Genomic DNA, 25,426 nt, shown 5'->3' with positions numbered 1-25,426 from the left:
TGGCATTAATTAGAGAGGAAAGAAGGAAATGGTGTGGGCCTAGAAATACAATGCATGGATCTACAAGCTACTTATTATCACTCCTACAGTTTACTTAGTGGTATAAATGATTATCTGATCACTCACTAAATACTAAGCACCTTACAAGAGAGCAGGGACCTAGCACTGAGTAACAGACCGGTACAGAGCTCCTGTATTCACAGAGAGGCCACTTAGATCATCAGATAAGCATCTTGTTTTCAAATGTAGTCAGGATCCTCTCAGACACATCTCTTACTCCAGTATTTATGGGAAACTCTCTCTACTCAGGTCCATTCAAAGAGAACTGGAGCTTGAGAAGTAGTTCAGTGGCACAGCATTTGTCTAGATATATAAGGTCCCAGGTCAGATATCCAGCATGCAAAGCAAGCAAACAAACAAACAAAACCACTCAAAATGCAAAGCACAGCCAAGCCAAGCTTCCATAACCAACTACTTGACATTTTTCCTGTGGTTTTTAAGGAAAAAAAAAAAAAAAATATATATATATATATATATATATATATATATATATATATATATATATAAAATCTGTAGTAGGAATTCATGCATTATTTTTCTAAATGTCTAAAGTACCTCCCCCTTTCCTGCATGTATGCATGTGTGTGCATGCACATGTGCACAGGCCTGAGGTTGACATCTATGTCTTGTTCAATTGTTCTCCATCTTATTTGTGAAACAGGATCTCTCACAAAACTCAGAGCTCACTGAATCAACTAAAGTAACCATCATGTCCTTGAGGATCCTCCTGTCTCCAACTCCCTGCCACCATACCCAGTTTTTTGATTGTCTTTTTTTTTTTTTACATTGGTGTTGAGAATCCAAACTCTCATCATCATGCTTGTGTGACAAGCACTTTATCCACTGAGCCATCTTCCCAGACCTAAAACATCCTTCTTTACGTAACAGATTACTATACTTCTCTTTCTAGCCCTTTCCCAAACAATACTTTTCTCAGATTCCTTTTCTTCACAACTTTAAAGGCCCTAGAAAGTAGCTAATAAACATGGGGAATCTGCTCAAATACTCAGTGTCACATCATCTAGGTTATACCTTTCCTTCACGGCTATTGGATCAACTTGGATACTTTATCATTTGGACATATCTTAACATTTATAGATCATTTTTCAGTCCTGGGAGTTATAAACATTTTTGAGATTTCCATAATCTTAGTGTTCCTTGAGGCAAATTGGTCCAGTGACATAGGCCATCACAGTTAAATTCTCTTTCGGTCCCTATTTTTGTTTTTTGGGTTTTTTTTTTTTTTGCAATAGGGTCTCACTCTAGCCCCAACTGACTGGAATATGTAGTCTCACAGTGGCCTTGAACTCAGAGTGACCCTCCTACCTCTGCCTCCCTAGTGCTGGGATTAAAGGCTTGTGCTACCATGCCCAGGTACCGGTCCCTTTTTTTGTTTTTTTTTTGGGGGGGGGGTAGGGTTTCACTCTAGTCCAGGCTAACCTAGAATTCACTACGTAGTCTCAGGGTGGCCTCAAATTCACGGTGATCCTCCTACCTTTGCCTCCCAAGTTCTGGGAATAAAGGTGTAGGCCACACCCTATTTTTAATATCTGGGTGAATTACTATTAATTTTTATCAAGAAAGCTAAATAAACAGCAAGACGGCAAGATAGATATAGATAATAAAAAGATACACAGATAATTGAAAGATGACAGATAGATAGATAGATAGATAGATAGATAGATAGATAGATAGAATAAAACGATATAAATAGCTGAGAACAATGTTAGCAATCACCAAACATTGCCCCACTGATGTCATGAGAAGGTAAGTCATGAGCTGTATCACCCTATATACAGAAGCTAGTTCAAAACCAAGAAGCCCAGGCTGCAGGGCTCCTGTCTGAGGCAGGAGAAGGTAATTGAGACTTCTTACTCCTCATCCTGAAGTGTTTCCTCCTCCTCTTGGATCTGTAACTGGTTCTTCACAGGAGCCAGGTTCTCAGTCTTGGCATTGTAGTTCCGAAAGCAGACATTGAGCTTCTCATCAAATTCATTCACGAGGTCTTCCATGGACTTAAAGCTGATGATTTCAGACGAAAAATTCTCAAGCTCAGAAAGGGAGGGGTCCTCCAGGTGGTGGGGAGATGAGCCATACAGACACCGGGGCTTCTCCTGTGGGTCCTCAGAGCAGCAGGGCCGCAGGTCCTCAAACTCTTCATCCAGACTAACCAGTGGAGCCTCCATCGTTGCACCACAATGAAATGACAGAGACTTTCAGGATTCGTTTTCCTAGAAGAAAATCACAGAGCAATTGTGAGCATGAACTGGACTTTTGTGCCAGTTCTGTTGAGGAGTCATAACCACATGTTCCATTCCTCTGTATCTCTTGGGAAATCTGAGGTACAAAGCCTATACTGAAAAAAGGGACATGAGGGCAAGGACACAGGGCTGGAGAGATGGCTTAGGGGTTAAGGCAATTGCCTCTAAAGCCTAACGAGTCAGGTTTGATTCTCCAGTACCCACATAAGCCAAATGCACAAGGTGGCACATACATCTGGAGTTTGTTTGTAGTGGCTAATGGCCCTGGTACACCCATTCTCTTTCCCTTCCTCTCCTTCTCTCTCTGCCTCTCTCTCGAACAAATTTTTTTTTTTTTTTTTTTTTTTTTACTTATTTGAGAGTGACAGACAGAGAGAAAAAGAGGCAGAAAGAGAGAGAGAGAGAATGGATGTGCCAGGGCCACCAGCCACTGCAAACAAACTCCAGGTGCATGTGCCACCTTGTACATCTGGGTTATGTGGGTCCTGGGGAATCGAGCCTTGAACAGGGGTCCTTAGGCTTCACAGCCAAGTGCTTAACCACTAAGCAACCTCTCCAGCCCCACTAAAATATTTAAAAGGACATGAAGGGGGACTGTTTGGGAAGAGGAAGGAGACTCGTGGGAATAGGAATTAGGACCAAGCGAGGGCAATGGGAGAAGGTGAATATGATAAAATGCACTATATACATACATGAAAGTATCATAGTGAAGCCCATAATCGTGTACAATATGTCTAACATGGGGGCTGGAGAGATGGCTTACCAGTTAAGGTACTTGATGCAATGCCAAAAGACCCAGGGTCAATGCCCCAAGACCCATGTAAGCCAGACACACAAGGTGGCACATGTGTCTAGAGTTTGTTTGCAGTGGTTGGCATGCTCATTCTCTCTATCTGCCTCTTTCTCTCTTTCCTTCTTTCTCTCAAATAAGTAAATTATCATAAAATTATTAAAAAAGAATGTGTCTGGGCTGGAGAGATGGCTTAGCAGTTAAGTGCTTGCCTGTCAAGCCTAAGGACCAGTTCCAGGCTCGACTCCCCAGGACCCACATTAGCCAGGTGCACAAGGAGCGCATGCGTCTGGAGGTCCTTTGCATTGGTAGAGGCCCTGGCGTGCCCATTCTCTATCTATCTGCCTCTTTCTCTCTGTGTCTGTCGCTCTCAAATAAATAAATTTAAAAAACAAACAAACAAAAAAGAATGTGTCTAACAATGGGACTGAGGAACTAGCTCAGCAAGTAAAGTACTTTGCCTCTCAGCATGAGAACCTGAGTTCAATCTCCAGAACACATGTACAACTGCCAGATGTGTGATGGAGGGATGCTCAGTGGTTAAAAGTGCTTGCTTACAAAGTCTGATGGCCAGGTTCAATTCCCTAGGACTCATGTAAGCCAGGTACACAAAGGGAAACATGCATTTGCAATGGCAAGAGGCCCTGGGATGGCTATTCTCTTTCACTCTCTCTCTCTCCTCTTGTTTTCTCTGTGCTTACAAATAACTAAATAAGCCAGACATGAGCTGGAGAAGTTGCTTAGTGGTTAAGGAACTTGCCTGCAAAGCCTTAAGGACCCAGGTTCAATTCCCCAGATGTAAGCCAGATGGTACACACATCTGAAGTTTATTTGCAATGACTAGAGGCCCTAGTGTACCCATTTTCTCCCTCCCTCTGTCTCTCTCTCTCTCTTTCTCTCTCTCTCTCTCTCTCTCTCGCTCTGCAGTAAATATATAAATAAATAAAAATTGAAAAATAGGTTCTTAAGAGGCTGAAGCTGGAGAACCTAAGCCCAAGAGCATGAAGCCAGCTTGAACAATATAGAGGGATATCTACTCCATCAAGAGAGAGAGAGAAAGAGGAGGAGGAGGAGAAGGAGAAGAAAAGAAGAGAAAGATGAGAAGGAAGAAGAGGGAAGGATGGAGGGAAGACAGAAAGAAGAGAAGGAAGGAGAAAGAAGCTACAGGAGAAAGGGGATGTGAGGAAAGAAAAGAAAAAGAAACAAATCCAATTATCTGCATGCTTCACAGGCAGACTCATACCCATCTTAGACTCCACACCCTGAAAAGCTGCATGCTCAGCTCCATATCTCAGCAAATCCGTGACCCTCAAGCAGCACTCTCATACACTGCCTTCAACTATGATTTATCCTGTGCCTATATCCAGGGCTCTTCCCATTTTAATTTTAATGTCCCCTGGACATCCTCCATGGCTCTTGCACACTGACTGCCCTGTAGCCAGGCAATCAATCACTGTATTCTTGTTGAGAAACGATCTTTGGTCCCACACAGTTTCCCACAAGCATCACTGTCTGCCATGCCTCTTTCTTTATGCTTGACCTCCTTCACTATAACCCAGAAATGTAGCCCACCTTTTGTCTCTTACTCTGTGAGATCATTGATACAGTTACATGCTCAAATTGGAACCACACTCTAAGGAGATTCATGCAGACAGCAGAGGCCTTGAGGTTTGGCCATCTCTCCCTGCAAAACTAAACTCTGAACAAAGTAGACAGTCTGCTGCTAGGTAAGGTCTGGTGAGACCATTCTTACTGAGATTTTTGCTAGGTTGGGATTTTGCTGAGATAAGTCAGTTACCATGGCATCAAAATATATTCTGAGCATATATAGTTTGCAAGCAACATGACAGGAGGACAATATAAAGCACTACTAGGGACAGGAGAGGTGGCTTAGCGGTTAAGACACTTGCCTATAAAGACTAGGGACTGTGTTTGACTCAAAATAAGAAAATAAATATTTAAAGCACTATTAGTCAAGCACGTTGGAACATACCTGTTACCCCAGCAGGATCAACCACAAGTCCAAGGCCAGTCTGGACACCACAGTGGGTTCCAGGAGCCAGCTACAGCTACACAGTGAGGCCCTGTCTTAAAAAAGAAATAGGAAAAGGCCGGGCACAGTGGTGCACGCCTTTAATCCCAGCACTCAGGAGACAGAGGTAGGAAGATAACCATGAGTTTGAGGCCACCCTGAGACTACATAGTGAATTCCAGTTCAGCCTGAACTAGAGTGAGACCCTACCTCGAAAAACCAAACAAAAAAAAATTAAAAAGGAAGACTGAAGCAATGGCTTAATGGTTAAGGCACTTGCCTGCAAAGCCAAAGAACCCATGTAAGCAAGATGCACAAGGTGGCCCATGCGGCTGGAGTTCACTTGCAGTGACTAGAGGGCCTGGTGAGCCCATTTGCTCCCTCCCTCCCTCCCTCTCTCTTTCCCTCTATCTCAGAAATAAATAAATAAAAAGAAAATTACAAAAACAGGATGGAAGTGATGGATCAGTCAAGAAAGTGCTTGCTGTGTACTAGGACCTGAGTTGCGCCCATGTAAAAGCCACTCATGGCAGCATGCACTATGATCCCAACACTGAGAAGGCAGAGACAGGAGGATCCCTGAGGCTTGCTGGCCAGCTAGTCTAGCCAAATTAGTGAGCACTAGGATCAGTGAGATACCTTGCCTCAAAACATAAGGTGAGTGTTGGAGAAATGGCTTAGCAGTTAAGGCACTTGCCTGCAAAGCCAAAGAACCCAGGTTCGATTCCTCAGGACCCAGATTCAATTCCCCAGGACCCACATAAGCCAGATGCACAAAGTGGTACATGCATCTGGAGTTTGTTTGCAGTAGCTGGAGGTCCTGGCGCACCCATTCCCTCTCACTCTCTATGCCTCTTCCTCTCTCTCAAATAAATAAAATAAAAATATTTTTAAGAAAAGAAAAAATTAAGTATTAGAAGATAAAATTTTTAAAAAGGTGATGAGTGATTAAGAAAGATACCTGGTATTGATAATATGTATGCACAACTGCACACAAATGTACACCCTATATATGAACATGCATACACATGTATACCACATACACATATATATGCAAATATATATATATATATATATATATATATATATATATATATATATATATGAAATAAGTTACATTTTATTCGAAAGCCTTTGAGGTTTATAGTCTCTCTCTCTGGATTCTCAAGTACCTAACAGCTACATGTGACCACAGTCTACCACGTTGCCCAACACAGCCCTAAAGCAATGCCCAGCGAATTGCCAGCCAGGTCTTCACCTATGGTATATGGACCCCTGCAGGTTATTTGACTATACTTGTATCTCAGTGAAATTGGTTTCCTTTGCTAATGCCTGTGGGGAGGTAGTGTGCATGCATGTGGATGTGGACGTGGAGGCCACAGAATAATTTCCAGTATTCTTCCTCAGGAAACTATCTATGTTTTATTTATTTTTGTTTTGCTTTGTTTTGTTTTTGTTTTTTGAGGTAGGGTCTCACTCTAGCCCAGGCTGACCTGGAATTTACTGTGTAGTTTCAGGGTGGCCTTGAACTCACTGTGATTCTCCTACCTCTGCCTCCCAAGTGCTGGGATTAAAGGCATACACCACTACACCCAGCCTACAATCTATTTTTTGAAACAGGGTCTTTCATTGGTCTGGAGTCCACCAAGTAGACCAGACTGGCTGGTCAGCAAGCCCCAAGGACCCCCACCAATCTGTCTCTCTAGCACTAGGATTACAAGCACGTTCCACCATGCCCAGCATTTTTACATAGGCTTTTGGATCAAACTCAGGTCCTCATGTTTGTGAGGCAGATACTTTACCAAATGAGCTACCTTTTTAGCCCCTGGTTTCCTTTTTAAACTTCAAATTTTTTTTTTATAGATTTGAAAACATTTACTAAGGCATGGTGATACACCTTTAATCTAAGCACTCAAGAGGTAGAAGCAAGAATATCAGTTTAAAGTTAGCCTTACACCACAGCAAGTTTTAGGCCAGCCTGGGCTACATTCAACTCTATCTCAAAAAAGAAAAAAAAAAAAACATAAAACAAGGAGGCTGAGAAGATAGCTTAACAGAATTCTCCCCAGCTCCCACAAAAAGCCAGACACAAAATAGCACATGAGGGCTGGAGAGATGGCTTAGCGGTTAAGCGCTTGCCTGTGAAGCCTAAGGACCCTGGTTCAAGGCTCGGTTCCCCAGGTCCCACGTTAGCCAGATGCACAAGGGGGCGCACGCGTCTGGAGTTCGTTTGCAGTGGCTGGAAGCCCTGGCGCGCCCATTCTATCTCTCTCCCTCTATCTGTCTTTCTCCCTGTGTCTGTCGCTCTCAAATAAATAAATAATTTAAAAAAAAATAGCACATGAGTCTTTGATATATATTTCAGAGAAGACTCCCATAGGTTTCTCCATACCACCAAAGGAGTTCATAGATTCTCAAATACCCAAGAGAAAGTGTCCAATAAATGTTGATGATGCTAGGAAAACAAGAATATCTCACATAAAAATGTGGATGAGCATGTTTCAAACAACAAGAAAGGACAGCTGAAGAGATGGCTTAGCGGTTAGTGTGCAGTTAAGATGTTTGCGTTCAAAGCCTAATGGCCTGGAGTTGATTACCCAGTACCCATGTAAACCCAAATGCACAAAGGGGCACATGCATCTGGAGTTCATTTGTAATGGCTGGAGGCCCTGGCACACCCATTCTCTCTGTCCCTCTTCTCTATTATCTCTTCTTACAAATAAAGAAATAAATAATTTTAAAAATTATCCTTGCCATGATGATCTGTGTGTGACCTATCACAACACTTATCACATGAGAGAAAGATAGCTGAAAGAATTTGAGCATCTTTTTCACTGTGGCTTTTTCTTTTCTTTTGAGGTAGGGTCTCACTCTAGTCCAGGCTAACCTGGTTCACTATGTAGTCTCAAGGTGGCCTCAAATACACAGTGACCCTCCTACTTCTGCCTCTTGACTGCTGGGATTAAAGGTGTGTGTCACCATGTGTGGCTTCTTTTCTTTTTCTTTTTTAAAAAAGATTTTATTTATTTGCAAGGAGAGAGAGAAAAAAATGGGTGTGCCAGGACCTCAACCACTGCAAATAAACTCCAGATGCATACACCACTTTGTGTACTTGGCTTTATGTGAGCATTGGGGAAACGAACTTGGGTCATCAAGCATTGCAGGCAAGCACCTTAACCACTGAGCCATCTCTCCAGCCCCTTTTATCTTTTAAAATATTTATTTATTTGAGAGAGAGAGAGAGAGATAATAGGCATGCTAGGGCCTCTTGCCACCACAAAGGAATTCCAGACACATGTGCCATTCTGTGCATATGGCTTTATGTGGGTACTAGGGGACTGAACACAAGATGTTAGGCTTTGCAAGTAAGCACCTTTAGCAGCTGAGCCACCTCTCCAGCCCACTGTGGCATTTTTCAATTCATTTGATCAAACTTTTCCATTTTAGAGAGAGATGAAAGCTAACCAGCTAACTACAGATATTGCCATTTGTTTTAAATTCATGCCCCTCTTAGGAAGTGACACTATCAGGGGAGCTGGAGAGATGGTTTAGCAGTTAAGGTGTTTGCCTGCAAAGCCAAAGGACCTCAGTTTGATTCCCCAGAACCCACATAAGCCAGATGCACAAGGTGGCGTATGCATCTAGAGTTTGTTTGCAGTGCCTGGAGGCCCTGGCATGCCCATTCTCCTCTCTCTCCCTCCCTCTCTCTCTCTGTGGGTGTGTGTGTCTGCCTCTTTCCCTCTCCCTCTCTCTATCTCTCTGAAATAAATAGAAAATAAGATAAAATTTTTAAAGTGGCACATTCCACATTTACCAACAAATCAACAGAGACCAATCCAGGACTAAGGCAATTTTCAGCTAGGCCTGGTGATGATCCCAGCACTTGGGAGTTGGAAGCAGCAAAATCTGGAATTCAAAGTCATCTTCAGCCAGGCATAGTGGCACACACCTTTACTTCCAGCACTTGGGAGGTAGAGGCAGGAGGATATCCATGAGTTCAAGGTCACCCTGAGACTATTTATAGTGAATTCCAGGTCAGCCTGAGCTAGAGTGAGACCCTACCTTGAAACACCAAAAAAAAAAAAAAAAAATGTCATTTTCAGCTACATAGGGAATCCCAGGCCAGAGATGCCTTAACATAAATAAATAAATTTTTAAAAATGCCATGCATCATGGCACACACCTTTAATTCCAGCACAGGAGGCAGAGGTAGAAGGATCACTGTGAGTTCAAGGCCAGCCTGAGATTACATAATGAACTCCAGATCAGCCTGGGCTACAGTAAGACCCTACCTTGGAAAAGCAAAAACATAAAAATAAAAAAATCAAAGCCAGGCGTTGTGGCACATACCTTTAATCCCAGCACTCATGAGGCAGAGGTAGGAGGATCGTCATGAGTTTGAGGCCACCCTGAGACTACGTAATAAATTCCAGGTCAGCCTGAGCTACAGTGAAATCCTACCTTAAAAAAAAAAAAAAATCAGCAAATTACCAAACAAAAAGACTGAGTTTTGAATGTTGGCAAAAGGAAGATTATGCAGAAAATGGCCATCTTTGGCCTAGACAATCTTGAGAGAAAATAGATTCATCAATAAGAATATAAAAGAACAAATGACTATCAAGGTTTAGAGTGCAGAAACATGGTTATTTGAGGCAACCCATGATGGCCTGATTGGTTTTCATCAACCATTCACTACCCAGGAGCCAAGAAGCACTTCATGAATGACCACACAGATGATACTCAAACTGAAGGGGCAAAATTAGGAAATGGGAATGAAGCATTCCATTCTGTCTAGGGTGCTAACCTCATAGAAAGGCCTGGTGCCTCCTACCTTCCTTTCTTTTATCCATGCACTTATGCTGTCCTTTCTCTGGGCCACCTTTGTCTTCCAACTAAAATGTATGAAACAACCCTCTATTCTTCAGCCCTGGCAAGCTTGAAAATCAGTCATCACTCTCCCTGACCCCTCATCCCCTTAAAAGCCAGCATTAAGGCTGGGGATGTAGTTTAGTTGGTAGAATGCTTGCTTAGCATGCATGAAGGCCTGGGCTCCATCTCCAGTACTACCTAAAACCAGAAGCCCTGGATTTGATCTCCAGAACTTAATAAAACCAGGTCCAGCAATGCAGAAGTTTAAGACAAGCCTGTATTAAATGAGACCCTGTGACAAAAGCAAACAAACCTAAAGGTACAACTTAGTGGCAGAGCACTTGCTTAGTGTATGAGGCCTGGGGGTCTATCCTCAATCCACCTCCCACAAATAAAAAGTCAGGGTCAATGCAAGTATTGGCTATTTACATTAAACTAATTAATCATATAATCTATTCAGTTTGTTCTGGCTCCTGATAAATGATGTGATTTGGAAAAGAAAAGACACATATGCAGCTCAACAGAGACCCAGTAGGAAATGCATAAGGCCGTCCTTGCAAGTCCAGTGATGCAGGGACTGCGGTCCAAATCACCAGTGCCTGCTCTGTGCTGAGCTGAGCTGGGTGGAGAGAATGTGGATGGGAGCGGGGCGATTTCACCATGCCTCCCCAGCCGAGCCTTCTCAGCACCTCCACACAAGCCCTTCCCATCACTTGCTCCGTAGACAAATTGATTCTGTGCGCCCCACACGGATCCCTAAAACCTGCACTCCGCCATCCACCTCCAGATTCCCAAGACTCCTCGGCACAACCCTGCTAGTGCATGCGATTGTGCCAGCTGTCCATTTTTTCCAAAAAGAGTAAGTACTCATCGCACATGGAACAGCAACCCCTTGCAAAATTTCTTCCCTCTGGGTCTTCCCCAACACCCCCGCGACTGTTCCATTCACGTGCATCTCAGACCCCTTCTCCACCTTCTGTCAGGGTAAAGAGAGCTTCTTCCAAGGCAGCACAGTGGCTGGCGCACCACGGAAGGCAGGCTCATCCCACACAGGCCTCAATCACTCCGCTGCCCCTTTGCCAAATAGACCGGACACGAGTGGAAGCGGGTGCCCTGTAGGGCTGCAAGGAGTGACAGGCAAGGCCAGGAAGAAGAGTAGGTTGTGTAACACCCCTCGGCTGGCCCGCGGACTCCAGGGCTCCTGCACACACATCACTGCTTCGCCACCCTCATCCTTTCTCCCACGCTCTCGCTCACTCAGTAGTAAAACAATCGCTCCTCTAGCCCAGGCAACCTCGGCCAGCGGTCTTGACACCGCAAGAAGGTAGGGTCTAGAGACAGGCTACACACCCTGCAGAGGGGAACGAGCCGGATGCAGAATCAGGTTCTCAGGGACAAAGATGATGATTCCGGATCCTCTGAGAACAACCCGACCAGATAACGGTCTTGGAGTGATATACCAATCCCGGTCCACACTGCTCCCGCACGACCGAGCACCATTTCCTGGCTGCCCCGGACCCCCACACCACGCCGTGTACACACACACACACACACACACACACACACACACACACACACACGAACGGCCTGGCTAGGCGTGGGGATGCTCTGAGATGCTGCTAGTGATGCCCAGCATCTCACATCTCCAGGGTCTTAGCGCTGCCCTCCCTGAGACTGTGGGCGCGAAGGGCAAAGGCCTCGGGGCTCTTCCTTTCCAGTCTGGGGATGGGTGCTGCGGCGCCCCCAAACCGTCCTGCGGGACAATCCCCGGGGTCCCCGTGCCTCCTCGCCCTTCCCCTTCATACCCCACCCCCGTCCGGTCAAGATTAAGGCCGCAACAACCCCTCTCCCCGCCCCCGACGCTATGGCACCTGTGCAGGTCCTGGTGCAGGTAGGAGGATCCCGGGGCTCAGCCGGACACCCCCATTCACGGGCCGGCGGGCGGCCGTCCGCAGCGCAGCAGGGAGCGGAGCCCGGGAGCGGCCAGCCAGCCAGCGAGCTCCCCGCGCAGCTCCGGCGGTGCCCGGCTCCGCCCGCTCCTCGCCCCGCCTCCCCGTGCTCGCGCTCGGGCCCGGCACCCGCCGCACGGGCGCGCGCAGGGCCCGGACGTCATCCTCCCCTGAACACTCATAGCTTTCCTTGGAGCACGTGGGCCTGCCTTTATTAATATTTATGAATTACTGTTTCTCTCCTCTTTAATGCTGGCCCTTCTGCTTCCCACACGAATATTCAGAAGTTCCGAGATGGAAGCCTACGATCATTACAAATAAGAATACCTCAGACTTGACTCTGAAGGTTTGGGATAAAAATGGGGACGAAATGGAATAGATGGGCAGGCGGACGCTGACAGACACACTCAAAGAGCCTTTGGCATTTCTGGATTCCTCTTTTTACTCTACTGGGGATTGAAGTGGGCAAGCCAAGAGATGTTCCCTCTCCCCCTTCCTCCCCCCCCATGCCAAAGTGGTTCAGATCTCAAGGTCAAGTAGACAGGAACGCTTTGGTCACCTAAAGTAGCAAGATAAGAGCTGAAAGCCGCTGAGAAATCCGAGAGGTTATCAGGCTCGGGAGGACTTGAGATAATAGAGGAAAATTCAAGCGAGGGAAATAAGGAAGGCTCTAGGAGCATGTGAAAATGTATGCTTTATTCGTTGTGCTGTGCATAATCCTGTCCTTAGAGATGCTGTCAAGATGAAGTACAGTAATTCATGAATGCAGAGAAGATGGTGTAATAAAGGAAGGCACAAGCAAAGCGTGCCTTCCTGAAACCCCTCACACTTTCCTGTGATGGCAAAGTCTCTAGGCAGAAGCAAGGATGGCAGCTGAAAGCCGAGGGGGCCCTTCCTTTGCTCACTTAGGCCCTTTCTGCAAACCTTGCAATCCCGAAGAGGCGGTGAGGAAGGGAACCATCACCCCCAGTGAAGTAAGGAGGAGGAGTTGGCCATATTGCCCTTCTAGTGCTGTTTGTATTTTTCTTGTTAAAGAAAATAGAGGACTGGAGAGATGACTGAGCAGTTAAGGTGATAGCCTGCAAAGCCAAAGGACCGAGCTTCAATTCCTCAGGAACCACGTAAACCAGATACACAAGGTGACACATGCATCTGGAGTACATTTGCAGTGGCCAGAGACCCTGGCATGCCCTGTCTCTCCCCCTCTCCCTCTCCCCTTCCCCCCCCCTCCTGTCTCCCTCTTTCTCAAATAAATATTTTAAAATAGGATACCAATGTCTACTACAAGGTTATGGTTATGAAGATTAAATAATGTATTTCTAGAGTAAAGTGAGTGTTCAAAAAGTGAACTCTGTTGTGATTATTTTGTGAGGATATGAAAGAACCTGAGGCTGATGCTTGTGGTCTCGATAGCTGGGTGAGTGTGCTAAATGTGAGCCACAGTGTTCCTCCAGCAAATGTTTATTTTACTGTGGTAAATGTAAATAACATAGAATTTCCCACCTTAACAATTTAAATGTACAATTCAGTGAATAAGAACTTTCATATTTTTACACAACCATCACCATTTTCCATCTGCAGAATGGTTTCATCATCCAAACAGAAACTCAATTCTTTAAAACAGTAACTCCCTGTTACCCCTCCCTCCAGTTCCTGGTAACCACTATTCTACTTCCTTTCCTTTCTCTTATTTGTTGAGGGGATTTTTGTAGTTTATTTTTTATTAATTAGTTAATTTATTTATTTATTTGACAGAGAGAGAGAGAGAGGCAGGCAGATAGAGAAAGAAAGAGGTACTGAACTGAACTCCAGATGCATGTGACACTTTGTGCACCTAGCTTTATGGTCCTTGGGCTTTGCAGGCAAGTGCCTTAACTGCTGAGCCATCCACCTCTCCAACCCCAAGTTATTTGGTTTTGAGGTACTGTTGTGTGTGTTTTCATTTCGCTTTGTTTCGTTTGTTTTTGTTGTTTGAAATATGGTCTCATGTAGCTGAGAATGGGCCCCAAGGTTTGATCACCACCACCATAAGGGGCTGGGAAAAGAGAGGCATATTTTTCCTATAAAACAAATAGGTCAAGTTGGGCATGGTAACGCATGCCTTTAATCCCAGGTTAGCCTGAGCTAGAGTGAGACCCTACCCCCCCCCACACCAAAAAAAGAGATTGACATTTCCTTTAGTGTTAAAAACTCAAGTCCAGGGCTGGAGAGATGGCTTAGCGGTTAAGCGCTTGCCTGTGAAGCCTAAGGACCCCGGTTCAAGGCTTGGTTCCCCAGGTCCCACGTTAGCCAGATGCACAAGGGGGCGCACGCGTCTGGAGTGCGTTTGCAGTGGCTGGAAGCCCTGGCGCGCCCATTCTATCTCTCTCCCTCTATCTGTCTTTCTCCCTGTGTCTGTCGCTCTCAAATAAATAAATAAAAAATGAACAAAAAAAATTAAAAAAAAAAAAACTCAAGTCCAACACTCAGGAGGCTGAAGTAGGAGGATTGTTATGAGTTTGAGGCCAGCCTGGGCTAGAGTGAGTTCCAGATCAGCCTGTACTACAATGAGACCACACCTCAACAACAACAACAACAACAACAAAAAGATTACAGAACAAACTATAATAATAAAAAGCCTGGTTGCCTCATCTCTACTAAGCCTAAATACTATGCTCTGGCTAAGAGAAAATATATAATAAGAGAAAAATGTATACAATAAAAAGGGGGCAGCATTCTACTTACTACTCAACCTGCTGCCCCTTATAGTGTAGTCAATAAGCTTTTCTTTCTAAAAACTTGATCCCCCCCCCTTTTGCTATTTTTGGAGGTCAGCTCTTGCTCTAGCCCAGGGTGACCTGCCTCATATTCTTAGCCAACCTCCTACCTCAGCCTCTTGAGTGCTGGAATTGAAGGCATGTGCCACCAGCCTGGCTATGTTTTTCTCTTATTTTATTATTAATGTTTTAAAAAAAATTTAGTGAGAGTTCAAGAGCGAGACAAAGAAAAAGAGAAGTGGCATGCCAGGGCCTCAACCACTGCAATAGAATGCCAGACACTTGAGCCACCTAGTGGGCATGTACAACCTTGAGCTTGCCTCTCCTTTGTGCATCTGGCTTACATGGGACCTGGAGAGTCAAACATGAGTCCTTGGACTTTGCAGGCAAATGCCTCAACTGCTAAGCCATCTCTCCAGCCTTTATTTTATTTTTATTTTTTAATGAGAGAGAATTGGCACACCAGAGCCTCTAGCCACTGCAATCAAACTCCAGACTCATGTGTCACCTAGTGCACCTGTGTGACATTGTGCTTGCATCACCTTGTGCATCTGGCTTATGTGGGATCTGGAGAGTCATACATAGGTCCTTAGGCCTTGCAGTCAGGTGCCTTAACTGCTAAGCCATCTCTCCAGCCCTTTTCTCTTTATTTTTTTTTAAAGGTAAGGTCTCACTGTAGCCCAGGCTGACCTGGAACTCACTCTGTACTCTCAGGCTGGCTTTGAACACACATTGATCCTCCTATCCCTGTCTTCTGAGTACTGGAATTAAATGCCAAAATTTTTTTCTTTAAGGAAAGCTAGGTATGATGGCATGTCTGTAGTTGCAGAGACCTCTGTTAAAGAAAGAAGGATATCTAGAGACACCTGTCCATTTATTTATTTATTTATTTATTTAGTACAGCCATGGGGATTGAATCTGGTCTTTGTGCATGCCATGAAAACATGCTACCATGATCTATATCCTCACCTTTTTTTAAATTTAAATCTTTTTAAATTTATTTTTATTTAAGACAGAGATAAACAGAGAGAATGAAGGTTCCAGGGGCCTCTTGCCACTGCAAATGAACGCCAGATGCATGAGCCACCTTGTGCATCAGACTTACGTGGGACCTGGAGAATCGCACCTGGATCCTTAAGCTTTGCAGGAAAGTGCCTTAACTGCTAAGCCATCTCTCTAGCCCTCGCCATTTATTTTTTATTTTTATTTTTCCCCAGGTAGGGTCTCACTTTAGCTCAGGCTGACCTGGAACTCACTCTGTAGTCCCAGGCTGGCCTCAAACTCATGGTGATCTTCCTATTTCTGTTCCTAAATCCTGGAATTAAAGGCGTGCACCACCATGCCCATCTTACCTTTTATTTTGACTCTCACTAGTGGTGGCCAGACTAATCTTGGAGGAAGTGTGTCACTGGGGGTGGACCTTGACTACTTCTAACCAGATATTTGACAGGATGTGATTCTCTGTCATGCTTCCCCACCATGATGAAACTTCCCCTTGAAACTGTAAGCCTGAAATAAACCCTTTCTTTCCATAAACTGCTTCTGATGAGATGTTTTGTCTCTGCAATGAGAAGGTGGCTGTAACAGCACCCTTAATCTCTTGTGTTGATTTTATTCCCTGATTAGTTACCACAAGGGAAATGTAATATTCCCAATTCAAAATCTTTTCTTAGCCACCTCATCAGCAAATAATTACTCCCTACCACAAAACACAGGCACCAAGAACAAGACTGTATTACTTTCATAAAGAATAAGCAATTGATGCTGGGAAGAGTTAAAGGCACTTGCTTGCAAAACCTGCTGGCCTGACTTCCATTCCCAAGCCTCCCACATACACTAGAAACAAAAAGTGGTGCAAGCATCTGGCATTCATTTGTAGTGGCCAAGAGGCCCTGGCATGCCCCCCCCATAAATAAATTAATTAATTAAATAAATTTTAAAAGAAGAATAGGCAATAGCATAAAATCTGTCAACAAATCAGCCACAAAGAATAATGAAAACTCTTAGAATAGTCATCTGATAAAAACACAAACTAGTCAGGTGTGGTAGAGAATGCCTGTATTCTCAGCCCCTGGGAGGTAGAGGGCAGAGGACCTGAACTTCAAGTTGATCCTCATCTGTTACACAGTGAAGAAATTATTCCTCACTTGGACTATGTAAAAAACAACAAATACACAAACAAAACCCATAAAGATGACACATATATTAAAAGATTGAAGGTAGCCGGGCGTGGTGGTATACGCCTTTAATCCCAGCACTCGTACCTCTGTAGGAGGATTGCCATGAGTTTGAGGTCGCCCTGAGACTACACAGGTCAGCCTGGGCTAGAGTGAGACCCTACCTTGAAAAACCAAAAATAAATAAATAAAAATAAAAATAAAAGATTGAAGGTGGCTGTGGTGGGACATGCCTTTAATACTAGCACTCCAGAGGCAGAGGTAGGATGCCAGCCTGGGACTACTGAGTTCCAGACACGCCTGAGATAGAGTGAAACCCTACCTGGGGGGGGGGGGTGGAGATTGAGGGCTGGAGAGATGGCTTAGCAGTTAAGGTGCTTGCCTGCAAAGTCAAAAGACCAAGGTTCAATTCCCTAGAACCCACATAAGCCAGATGCACAAGGTGGCACATGCGTCTATGTGTCTGGAGTGTGTGGCAGCTGGAGGCCCTGGTATGACAATTCTCTCACTTCACCCCTTCTCTCTCTCTGAAATTATAAATAAAATATTTTTTAAAAGATTGATATATGGGGAGGGAATTACCATGGGATATATTTTATAATCATGGAAAATGTTAATAAAAATTTAAAAAAAAAAAGAATAAAGGAAAAAAAAAGATTGATATATGAGTCCCCCAAGAGACTGGCAATTCCCATAAGTGCAAATGCTATGACTATGATTTTATTTTTCTTTTTTCTTTTTATTCTTTCTTTTTTTGAGGAAGAATCTCTCTATGTAGCTCAGACTGGCATGAATTAACAGTAATCTTCCTGCCTCAGCCACCTGAGTGCTGGAATTACCATTGTGTGCCTCCACACATGTGATGACAGTGAGTTTGAGATGATAGTTAAGTAGTAGAGTACTTATGTAGCATGCATAGGGTCCTGGGTTCAAACCCTGGTACCATAAGAAGTAGGAGGCATTGGATAGTTCAAGAAGGAAGAAGCACGAATTTTAACAGGAGGTGAGGAATGAGCTGGGAATGGGGGTTTAGGACTGTCATCCCAGCACTCAGGAGGCTGGGAGGCAGGAGAACTACCAGGAGTTTATGGCTAGCCTGGGTTATGTAGTGAGTTTTGGGTTAACCTGGGTTAAGAGTGAGACCCTGTCTCAAACAAAAGAAAAAAAAATTTTTTTTAAAAAGGGCTGAAGCTGGGGATGGTGGTGCACACCTTCAATCCCAGCACTTGGGAGGCAGAGGTAGGAGGATCATCTTGAGTTCACAGCCACCCTTGGACTACACAGTGAATTCCAGGTCAGCCTGGGCTAGCATGAAATCCTACCTCAAAGAAAAGTGGGGGAAGCTGGAGAGATAGCTTAGTAGTTAAGGTACTTGCCTGCAAAGCTTAAAGACTTAGGTTCAATTCCCCAGTACCTTCATAAGCCAGATGCACAAGGTGGCACATTCATCTAGAGTTGGTTTACAGTGGCTGGAGGCCCTGGTGTGCCCATTCTTCCTCTCTCTCTCTCTCTCTCTCTCTCTCTCTCTCTCTCTCTTTCTCTCTGTCTTTCTCTCTCTCTCTCTAATAAATAAAATATTTTTTTTAAAAAGAAAAATGAGGCTGGGTATGGTGGCACACGACTTTAACCCCAGCACTCGGGAGGCAGAAGTGGGAGGATTGCTGCGAGTTCGAGGATACCCTGAGAAGACAGAGTGAATTCCAGGTCAGCCTGGGCTAGAGTGAGACCCTACCTCAGAAAAAAAAAAAGAAAGAAAGAAAGAAAGAAAGAAAGAAAGAAAGAAAGAAAGAAAGAAAGAAAGAGAGAGATGAAGCCCCTAGTGTACAGGAAATGTTTAAATCTATAATGTCCAGAAAAAGATTCTCTGTGGCTATTGAATGACTTACTACAGATAAGTATGTTCCTTGGATGAAAAATAAGGGACTAGAGAGCCTAGACAAGTGTCACAGAGGCAAGAGATGCTAACTTTCAGGTTGCATTCTGGTTCTTCTTTAGTCCCTCAGCTTAGGCAGAGACTGAATCCCACTTCTCTCAGGTTCAGAATAATCTCTATTTATGCTACCTCCAACATGCCTAGGTATCAGAAAAGTGATGACTTAGAAATGAACTTGATGATCAGGGTACATTGTGTATATATTTAGGGGTTGTCAATAAAAAATTTTGTAGGGATAGAGAACTGGTTTAGCAGTTAAAGAGCTTGCCTGTGAAGCTTAAGGACCCATGTTCAACTCTCCAGATCCCAAATGCACACAGGTGAGGCAAGCACAAGGTCACACATGCCCACTAAGTGGCACAAGCATCTGGAACTTTATTTCAGTGGCTGAGGCCCTGGTGCACCAATTCTCTCTCTCCTTCTCTCAGGTGTGCTCTCTCTAAAATGAGAAAAGGAAATGAACTTGAGGATATGAAAGTGGAAAGAACAGTGCCATTTCATTGCACCCATCCAGCTAAATAAAAATCATCTCACCGCCAGCAACCCCCTCAGAGTCCATGGAAATGCTGCCCGGGGCCACAGCTGACCCCTTTAAGGCCTCAATTCTGAGTCATGACAATGTTCAACTGTGAAAATGATGAGAAAAGAACTCACATTGGCCCCCAAGTCTCATTTTCAGCAGTTAGTATTACCCACAAAGCATTTCAGCCAGCATTTAAACAGGCCAATCTCCTGTGTGTCACATCTTGCAAGGTGAGTGCTTAGCAATGTTGAACCTGAGCCCCGAAGCAAAGGTACTCTGAGTAGGTGAAGCATAGGTTGCTCTGACAAAGTTTCTTGTCCAGACTCTCCTATTAGTCTCAATCATGCACTTTCTTGCAAAATCTAGTTTTAGCAAAAGTCCTGTTAATAGTAACCTATGTTCAATACATGATTATCCTTGAAATCTAATCAAGTTTGATTCTCCACCACACCTTTGGTTTGTCTGTCTTTGACAAGAATCCTAGTAGTTCAGGTTAGCCAGACTCCTTCTCACCTGTTTCTGTTTTTGTTTTTTTTTTTTTTTTAGTTTGTAAGTGACTTTTAAAAAAATGTTTTAAACTTATTGCCAAGAGGGAGAAATAGAAGAGAGAAAGGGAGAGGGAGGGAGAGGATGGGTATGCCAGAGCCTCCAGCTCCTGCAAATGAACTTAAGATGTATGCACAACTGTGCATTTGGCCTTACATGGGTACTGGGGAATCATACCTGGATCCTTAGGCTTTGCAGGTGAGTGCCTTAACTGCTGAGCCATCTCTTCAGCCCTATTTTTTTTTAAGCAGGGTCTCATGTAGCCCTAAACTTGCTATATAGCCAATGACTTTAAACTCCTGATGCTCCTGCCTCCACATCCCAGATGCTGGCATTGCAGGCTATGCCACCACACCCAGCTCTCACCTTCTTTTTCCTAGTAATATCGGATCCTCTGACTCCCACCCTGCTCCTCAGCTATAAATTCCCACATGTTGTTTGGAAGACTGACCCATTATCTTGCCCCTACTGCAAAAATCCCACTGTAGTTATCCCTGTATCTATTATAATGGTTCAATATGAAGTCCACCTTTAACAAATATCATTGAATAAATTTTTCTTTAACAATTCCCTTTAAAATATTGAAAGAATCCAGGCACGGTGGTACATACCTTTAAACCCAGCACTCAGGAGGCAAAGGTAGGAGGACCGCTGTAAGTTTGAGGCCAGCTTGGAATTACAGAGGGTGTTCCAAGTCAGCCTGGACTATACTGAAAGAAAAGAGCATGCATACAAATAATACTTTACAAAATACTTGATGTAGCATGACATCACAAGTGGGTTTTGAAGAGTTAGGAGAGGAAAAATTCACCATTGGCTACTGATTGGTTGTCTGAGCTGTGAGAGAACCCAACTGCTACAGAACTGCTGTCTTAGAAACTAAAAACTCACAAAGCAGCTGGGCACTGAATGAATAGAAATCCAGAAGCTTTAGGAGGCTTGGCACTTTAAGATCCCTCAATCTGCATATCAAACAGATCCAGATTGTTTCAAGGGTAAGAAAGTGCTCATTGTTTGTGGGAAAAGAATAAAATGCAAAACATAATGAATCAAAGAAGGCTCACTAATCACCTGTTAGAAGAGAATATGCCCCATCCTGCAAATAGTAACTTTCTCTAGAGCCAAAAGAAAGGAATAGAAATTACCCTTAGGGCTGGAGAGATGGCTTAGTGGTTAAGATGCTTGTCTGTTAGGCCTAAGGACCCACGTTCAACTCTCCAGGTCCCATATAAACCAAATATACAAGGTGACACAAGCACACAAGGTCACACATGTGCACAAGATGGTACATGCATCTGGAGTCCAATTACAGCGGCTGGAGACCCTGGTGTGCCAATTCTCTCTCACACACACATAAAAAAAGAAATTACCCTTAAATTCTTCTGTTTACTTTGTGTAGAAAAACAAATTTTGATCCATATAAAGTAAACTAGCACTTTACTACTTACAAGACTTGCAAAAATTCCCAGTTTACAACCCCATATGTGAAGCTGGCGAGATGGCTCAACAGTTAAGGAATTTGCCTGCAAAGCCTAACAACCTGGGTTTGATTGCCCAATACTCACAGAAAGCCAAATGCACAAAGTGGCACATGCATCTGGAGGTCATTTGCAGCCACTAGAGGCTCTGATGTGCCTAGTCTCTCTGTCTCTCTCTGCTTGCAAATAAATAAAAATATTTTTTAAAAATCCCTCAGTAAACTGGGCATGCTGGCGTGTGCCCTTAATCCCAGCACTCGGACTGAGATTAAAGTAGGAGGTAGGAGGACTGCCATGAGTTCAAGGCCACAGTGAGACTATATAGTGAATTCCAGGTCAGCCTGGGCTAGAACGAAACCCTACCTCAAAAAAACAAAAAAAAAAAAAAAAAAGGAGAAAAGAGAAAAACTCACATGTGTATATATGTATATTAATTGTCAATTAAAAAAAGGGGGAGCTGAAAAAATTGCCCAGTGGTTAAAAGTGCTTGCCTGGAAAGCCTGCTGGTCAAGGTTCAATTTCCCAATGCCCATGTAAAGCCAGATGCACAAAGTGGCACTTGTCATGCAAGTATGAGGACCTGAGTTTAATCCCCCAAACCCATGTTTAAAAACAATAACAAGCTGGTTATGGCAGCGCACACCTTTAATCCCAGCACTTGGGAGGCAGAGGTAGGAGGATCACCATGAGTTCAAGGCCACCTTGAGACACATAGTGAATTCCAGGTCAGCCTGGGCTAGAGCAAGACCTAACCTCAAAAATAAATAAATAAATAAATAAATATAAATAAAAATAAATAAATAAAGTAAAATTTTTTTAAAATATAGGGCTAGAGAAATGGCTTAGCAGTTAAGATGTTTGTGTGTCAAGCCAAAGGACCCAGGTTCAATATCCCAAGCCCCACATAAGTGAGATATACAAGGTAGCACTTGTGTCTAGAGTTTGTTTGCAGCTGCTGGAAGCCCAGGTGTTCCCATTCTCTTTATCTGCCTCTGTCTCTCTCTCTCAAACAAATAAAATAAAAAGTTTACAAAAAAATAAAAATAAAAGCCGGGCGTGGTGGTGCACACCTTTAATCCCAGCACGCAGAGGCAGAGGTAGTAGGATTGCCATGAGTTCGAGGCCACCCTGAGACTACATAGTGAATTCCAGGTCAGCCTGAGCTAGAATGAGACCCTACCTCGAAAAACAAAAACAAAAACAAAACAACCTTAAATAATAAATAAATAAATAAAAACAACAAGAGAAAAAGCTAGGCATTGGTAATGTACTTGTGTAATACCAGCACCAAAGAGCTGTAGGCAGTTGGGTCCCTGGGACTCACTGGCCAGCCAGTCTAGCACATTTGGTGAGCTCCAGGCTAATAAGAGAGACCCTGTTTTGGAAAAAAGAGAAAATGAAAGGCATTCCTGAGAAACAGACACCTGAGGTTGTCCTGCACATGCACATGTATGCACACACACACACACACACACACACACACACACACACACACATGAATGCACACATGTATGCACCCAAAGAAAAGGAAATGAAAATCAAAGTATGGCACTTTGGCATGCTGAGTACATTGGACTGAAGAATATTAGAAGATCCTCACAACAAAATCTCTTTCTGGCCTTCTACTCCCCTTTCTTTTTCCCTTTCTCCCACAAGGCAGGTAACTTCTTTCTCCAAAGCCATTTTACACCTATAATCCCAGCACCTGGGGAGGTGGAGGTAGGAGGATCATTATGAGTTCAACGAAATATAGAGTGAGGTCCTCTTCAGCCTGGGTTACAGCAAGACCCTGCCTCAAAACAAACAAACAAAAAAGACCTACAAAAAATTACTCTAAGCTTCCCCATGCCTTCTTGTTCAAGGCCACCCTGAGACTACATAGTGAATTCCAGGTCAGCCTAGACTAGAGTGAGACCCTACCTCAAAAAACTAAACAACAAAAAAAATTCTCTAGGGCTAGGGGTATAGCTCAGAAGGACTGGGGAGATGACTCAGTGTGTATAGTGCTTGCTGCACAAGTGTGAGTGACCGAGTCCAGCACCCATGTAAAATGTGGGGTGTGGCAGTGATACCCTGTAATCTCAGAGGTGCGAAGGCAGAAACAAAAGAATCATAAGGGCTTTCTGGCTAGCTTGTCTAGCCCAACTGGGGGAGCTCTGGGTTCAGTGAGAGACCCTGTCCTAAAAGGTAAGGTGGAGGGTGATTGAAGAAGACATCTGACAGTGACCTCTATCCACACATATGTACACACACACTTGTACCCGCACATGGGCCCACTCACTCATGCACACCACACACACTCACAATTAGACCCTCCTTTAAATCCTTTAAAACAATTCTCTTGTCTGATAGCTAAAAAGCCAAGAATAAGAAGAATAAGAAGACTGTTTCTCTCTCCCTCTCCCTCTCCCTCTCCCTCTCTCTCTCTCTCTCTTTTTCTGATGTAGGGACTTGCTCTAGCCCAGGCTGCAGGCTGACCTGGAATTCACTTTGTAGTCTCAGGGTGGCCACGAACTCACAGCAATCCTCCTACCTCTGCCTCCCAAGTGCTGAGATTAAAGATGTATGCCACCATGCCTGGCCTAAGACTGTCTCTTGAGACACCTGTGCCCACTCTAGGGAATGTCCTCTTACATGCCTCTTCTCTCTCAGTATGCATGCATTACTCTACATGAAAACCTTTTCTTGGGCCAGGCATGGTGGCACATACCTTTAATCCCAGCACTCGGGAGGCAGAAGCAGGAGGATCGCTGTGAGTTCAAGGCCAGCCTGGCCTAGAGTGAGACCCTACCTCAAAAACCAAACAATTAAATAAAACACCTTTTCTAATCATGGACATTATTAATAAAAAGAAATAATTTAAAAAAGCAAAAATGAGCAGGGCATGGTGGCGCACACCTTTAATCCCAGCATTTGGGAGGCAGAGGTAGGATTGTCGTGAGTTCAAGGCTTCCCTGAGACTACATAGTGAATTCCAGGTCAGCCTGAGCTAGAGTGAGACCCTACCTCGAACCGCCCCACCACCACCAAAAAAAACCCCACCTTTTCTTAGAGCTGGGTAGGTTGCTCACACCTGTAATTCCAGTGTTTGGGAGGTTGTAGGCAGGACTATCACCTCCTCACTATGAATTCAAAACCAGCCTGGGCTACATGAGACCATGTTTCAAAACAACCGAAGAAAAACAAAACAAAATATTAGCTTTAGAATCTAGGCTGATGCAGATAATCCCAGCACTTGGGAGGCTGAGAAAAGATTGCTTCAAGTTCCAGGCCATCCTAGAGTACAAGAGACTCTGTCTCAAAACAAAACAACGAAAGGATACTAGATGGACTGAATGATAGAGCACTTGCCTGGCGCGTACAAGGACCGAGTTTCACTGTCCAGTACCAACACCATCCAACAGCAAAATCCCAGAAGGTTGTGATTCCTCCTGCCACTAGGGCTCCTCCTTGGTGCAGCCTGTTTAGGCAGTCTCTGAAGCAGTGTTGGTGTTTCCTTGGCTACAGCTTAGCTGCTCAACTCAACTCTCTCTTTCTGTCTGATACTCTTTTTTGTTTTGTTTTGCTTTTTTGTTTTCTGGCCCAAGACATGCCACTGCTGCTGAAGACAGGTCTCCCCTATAGAGCTCCATAGCTCATACCTGGTCAGATGGAGCAACTGTGGCTGAAAGGACTGATTCACCAATATCCTAAGCCACTCTGGTCTGCAAGAAAGACCCTTCAGATCCTATGAGGTGAACTGACTTTGGGATGACACTCACAGGAGCAAACCTCATCAAGCAGCACACGGGATTCAAAACACATGAATGGCTGCCTCTACGCATGGTGTGCTTCAGTCCCTCCAGACCCTTAAAGATGACTTTCTCATCAGCCTGAAGTGCTTGCTCACACCTGTATTCCCAGCACTCAGAAGGCTGAGACAGAAGGATCATCGAATGTTTAAAGCTAGCTTGGGCTATACACAGTGAGCTCAAGAGTGACATCCTGCCTCACCCCCACCTCCCAAATAAACAAAACATTTCCTCTCTTGAGAAGCCCAAGCCCATACTAAA

General features: G+C 44.2%; 1 protein-coding gene across 4 annotated transcripts in view; it reads right to left on the bottom strand.

Annotated features, from left to right (window-relative positions):
* The window catches only part of Fez1 (fasciculation and elongation protein zeta 1), a 72,414-nt gene extending 47,568 nt beyond the window's left edge, over nt 1–24,846 (bottom strand). For 2 of the 4 annotated variants that reach the window (XM_004670619.2, XM_045146576.1), the window contains exons 1-2: nt 11,884–12,018; nt 1,936–2,291 (exon numbers count right to left, since the gene is read on the bottom strand). In XM_004670619.2, the coding sequence (XP_004670676.2) occupies nt 1,936–2,246 (311 nt within the window). In that variant the 5' untranslated portion in view covers nt 2,247–2,291; nt 11,884–12,018. Of the gene's footprint in view, nt 1–1,935; nt 2,292–11,883; nt 12,019–20,507; nt 20,608–24,725 lie in introns of those variants that run through there. The other 2 variants (XM_045146573.1, XM_045146574.1) reach the window with 2 other exon arrangements.
* Between the last annotated feature and the right edge of the window lie 580 nt (nt 24,847–25,426).

This window comes from Jaculus jaculus, chromosome 3, assembly GCF_020740685.1.
Source record: "Jaculus jaculus isolate mJacJac1 chromosome 3, mJacJac1.mat.Y.cur, whole genome shotgun sequence".
Classification (NCBI taxonomy): domain Eukaryota; kingdom Metazoa; phylum Chordata; class Mammalia; order Rodentia; family Dipodidae; genus Jaculus; species Jaculus jaculus.
The sequence above is the reverse complement of the archived record's forward strand: the minus strand, read 5'-3'. Positions and strand labels throughout refer to the sequence as shown.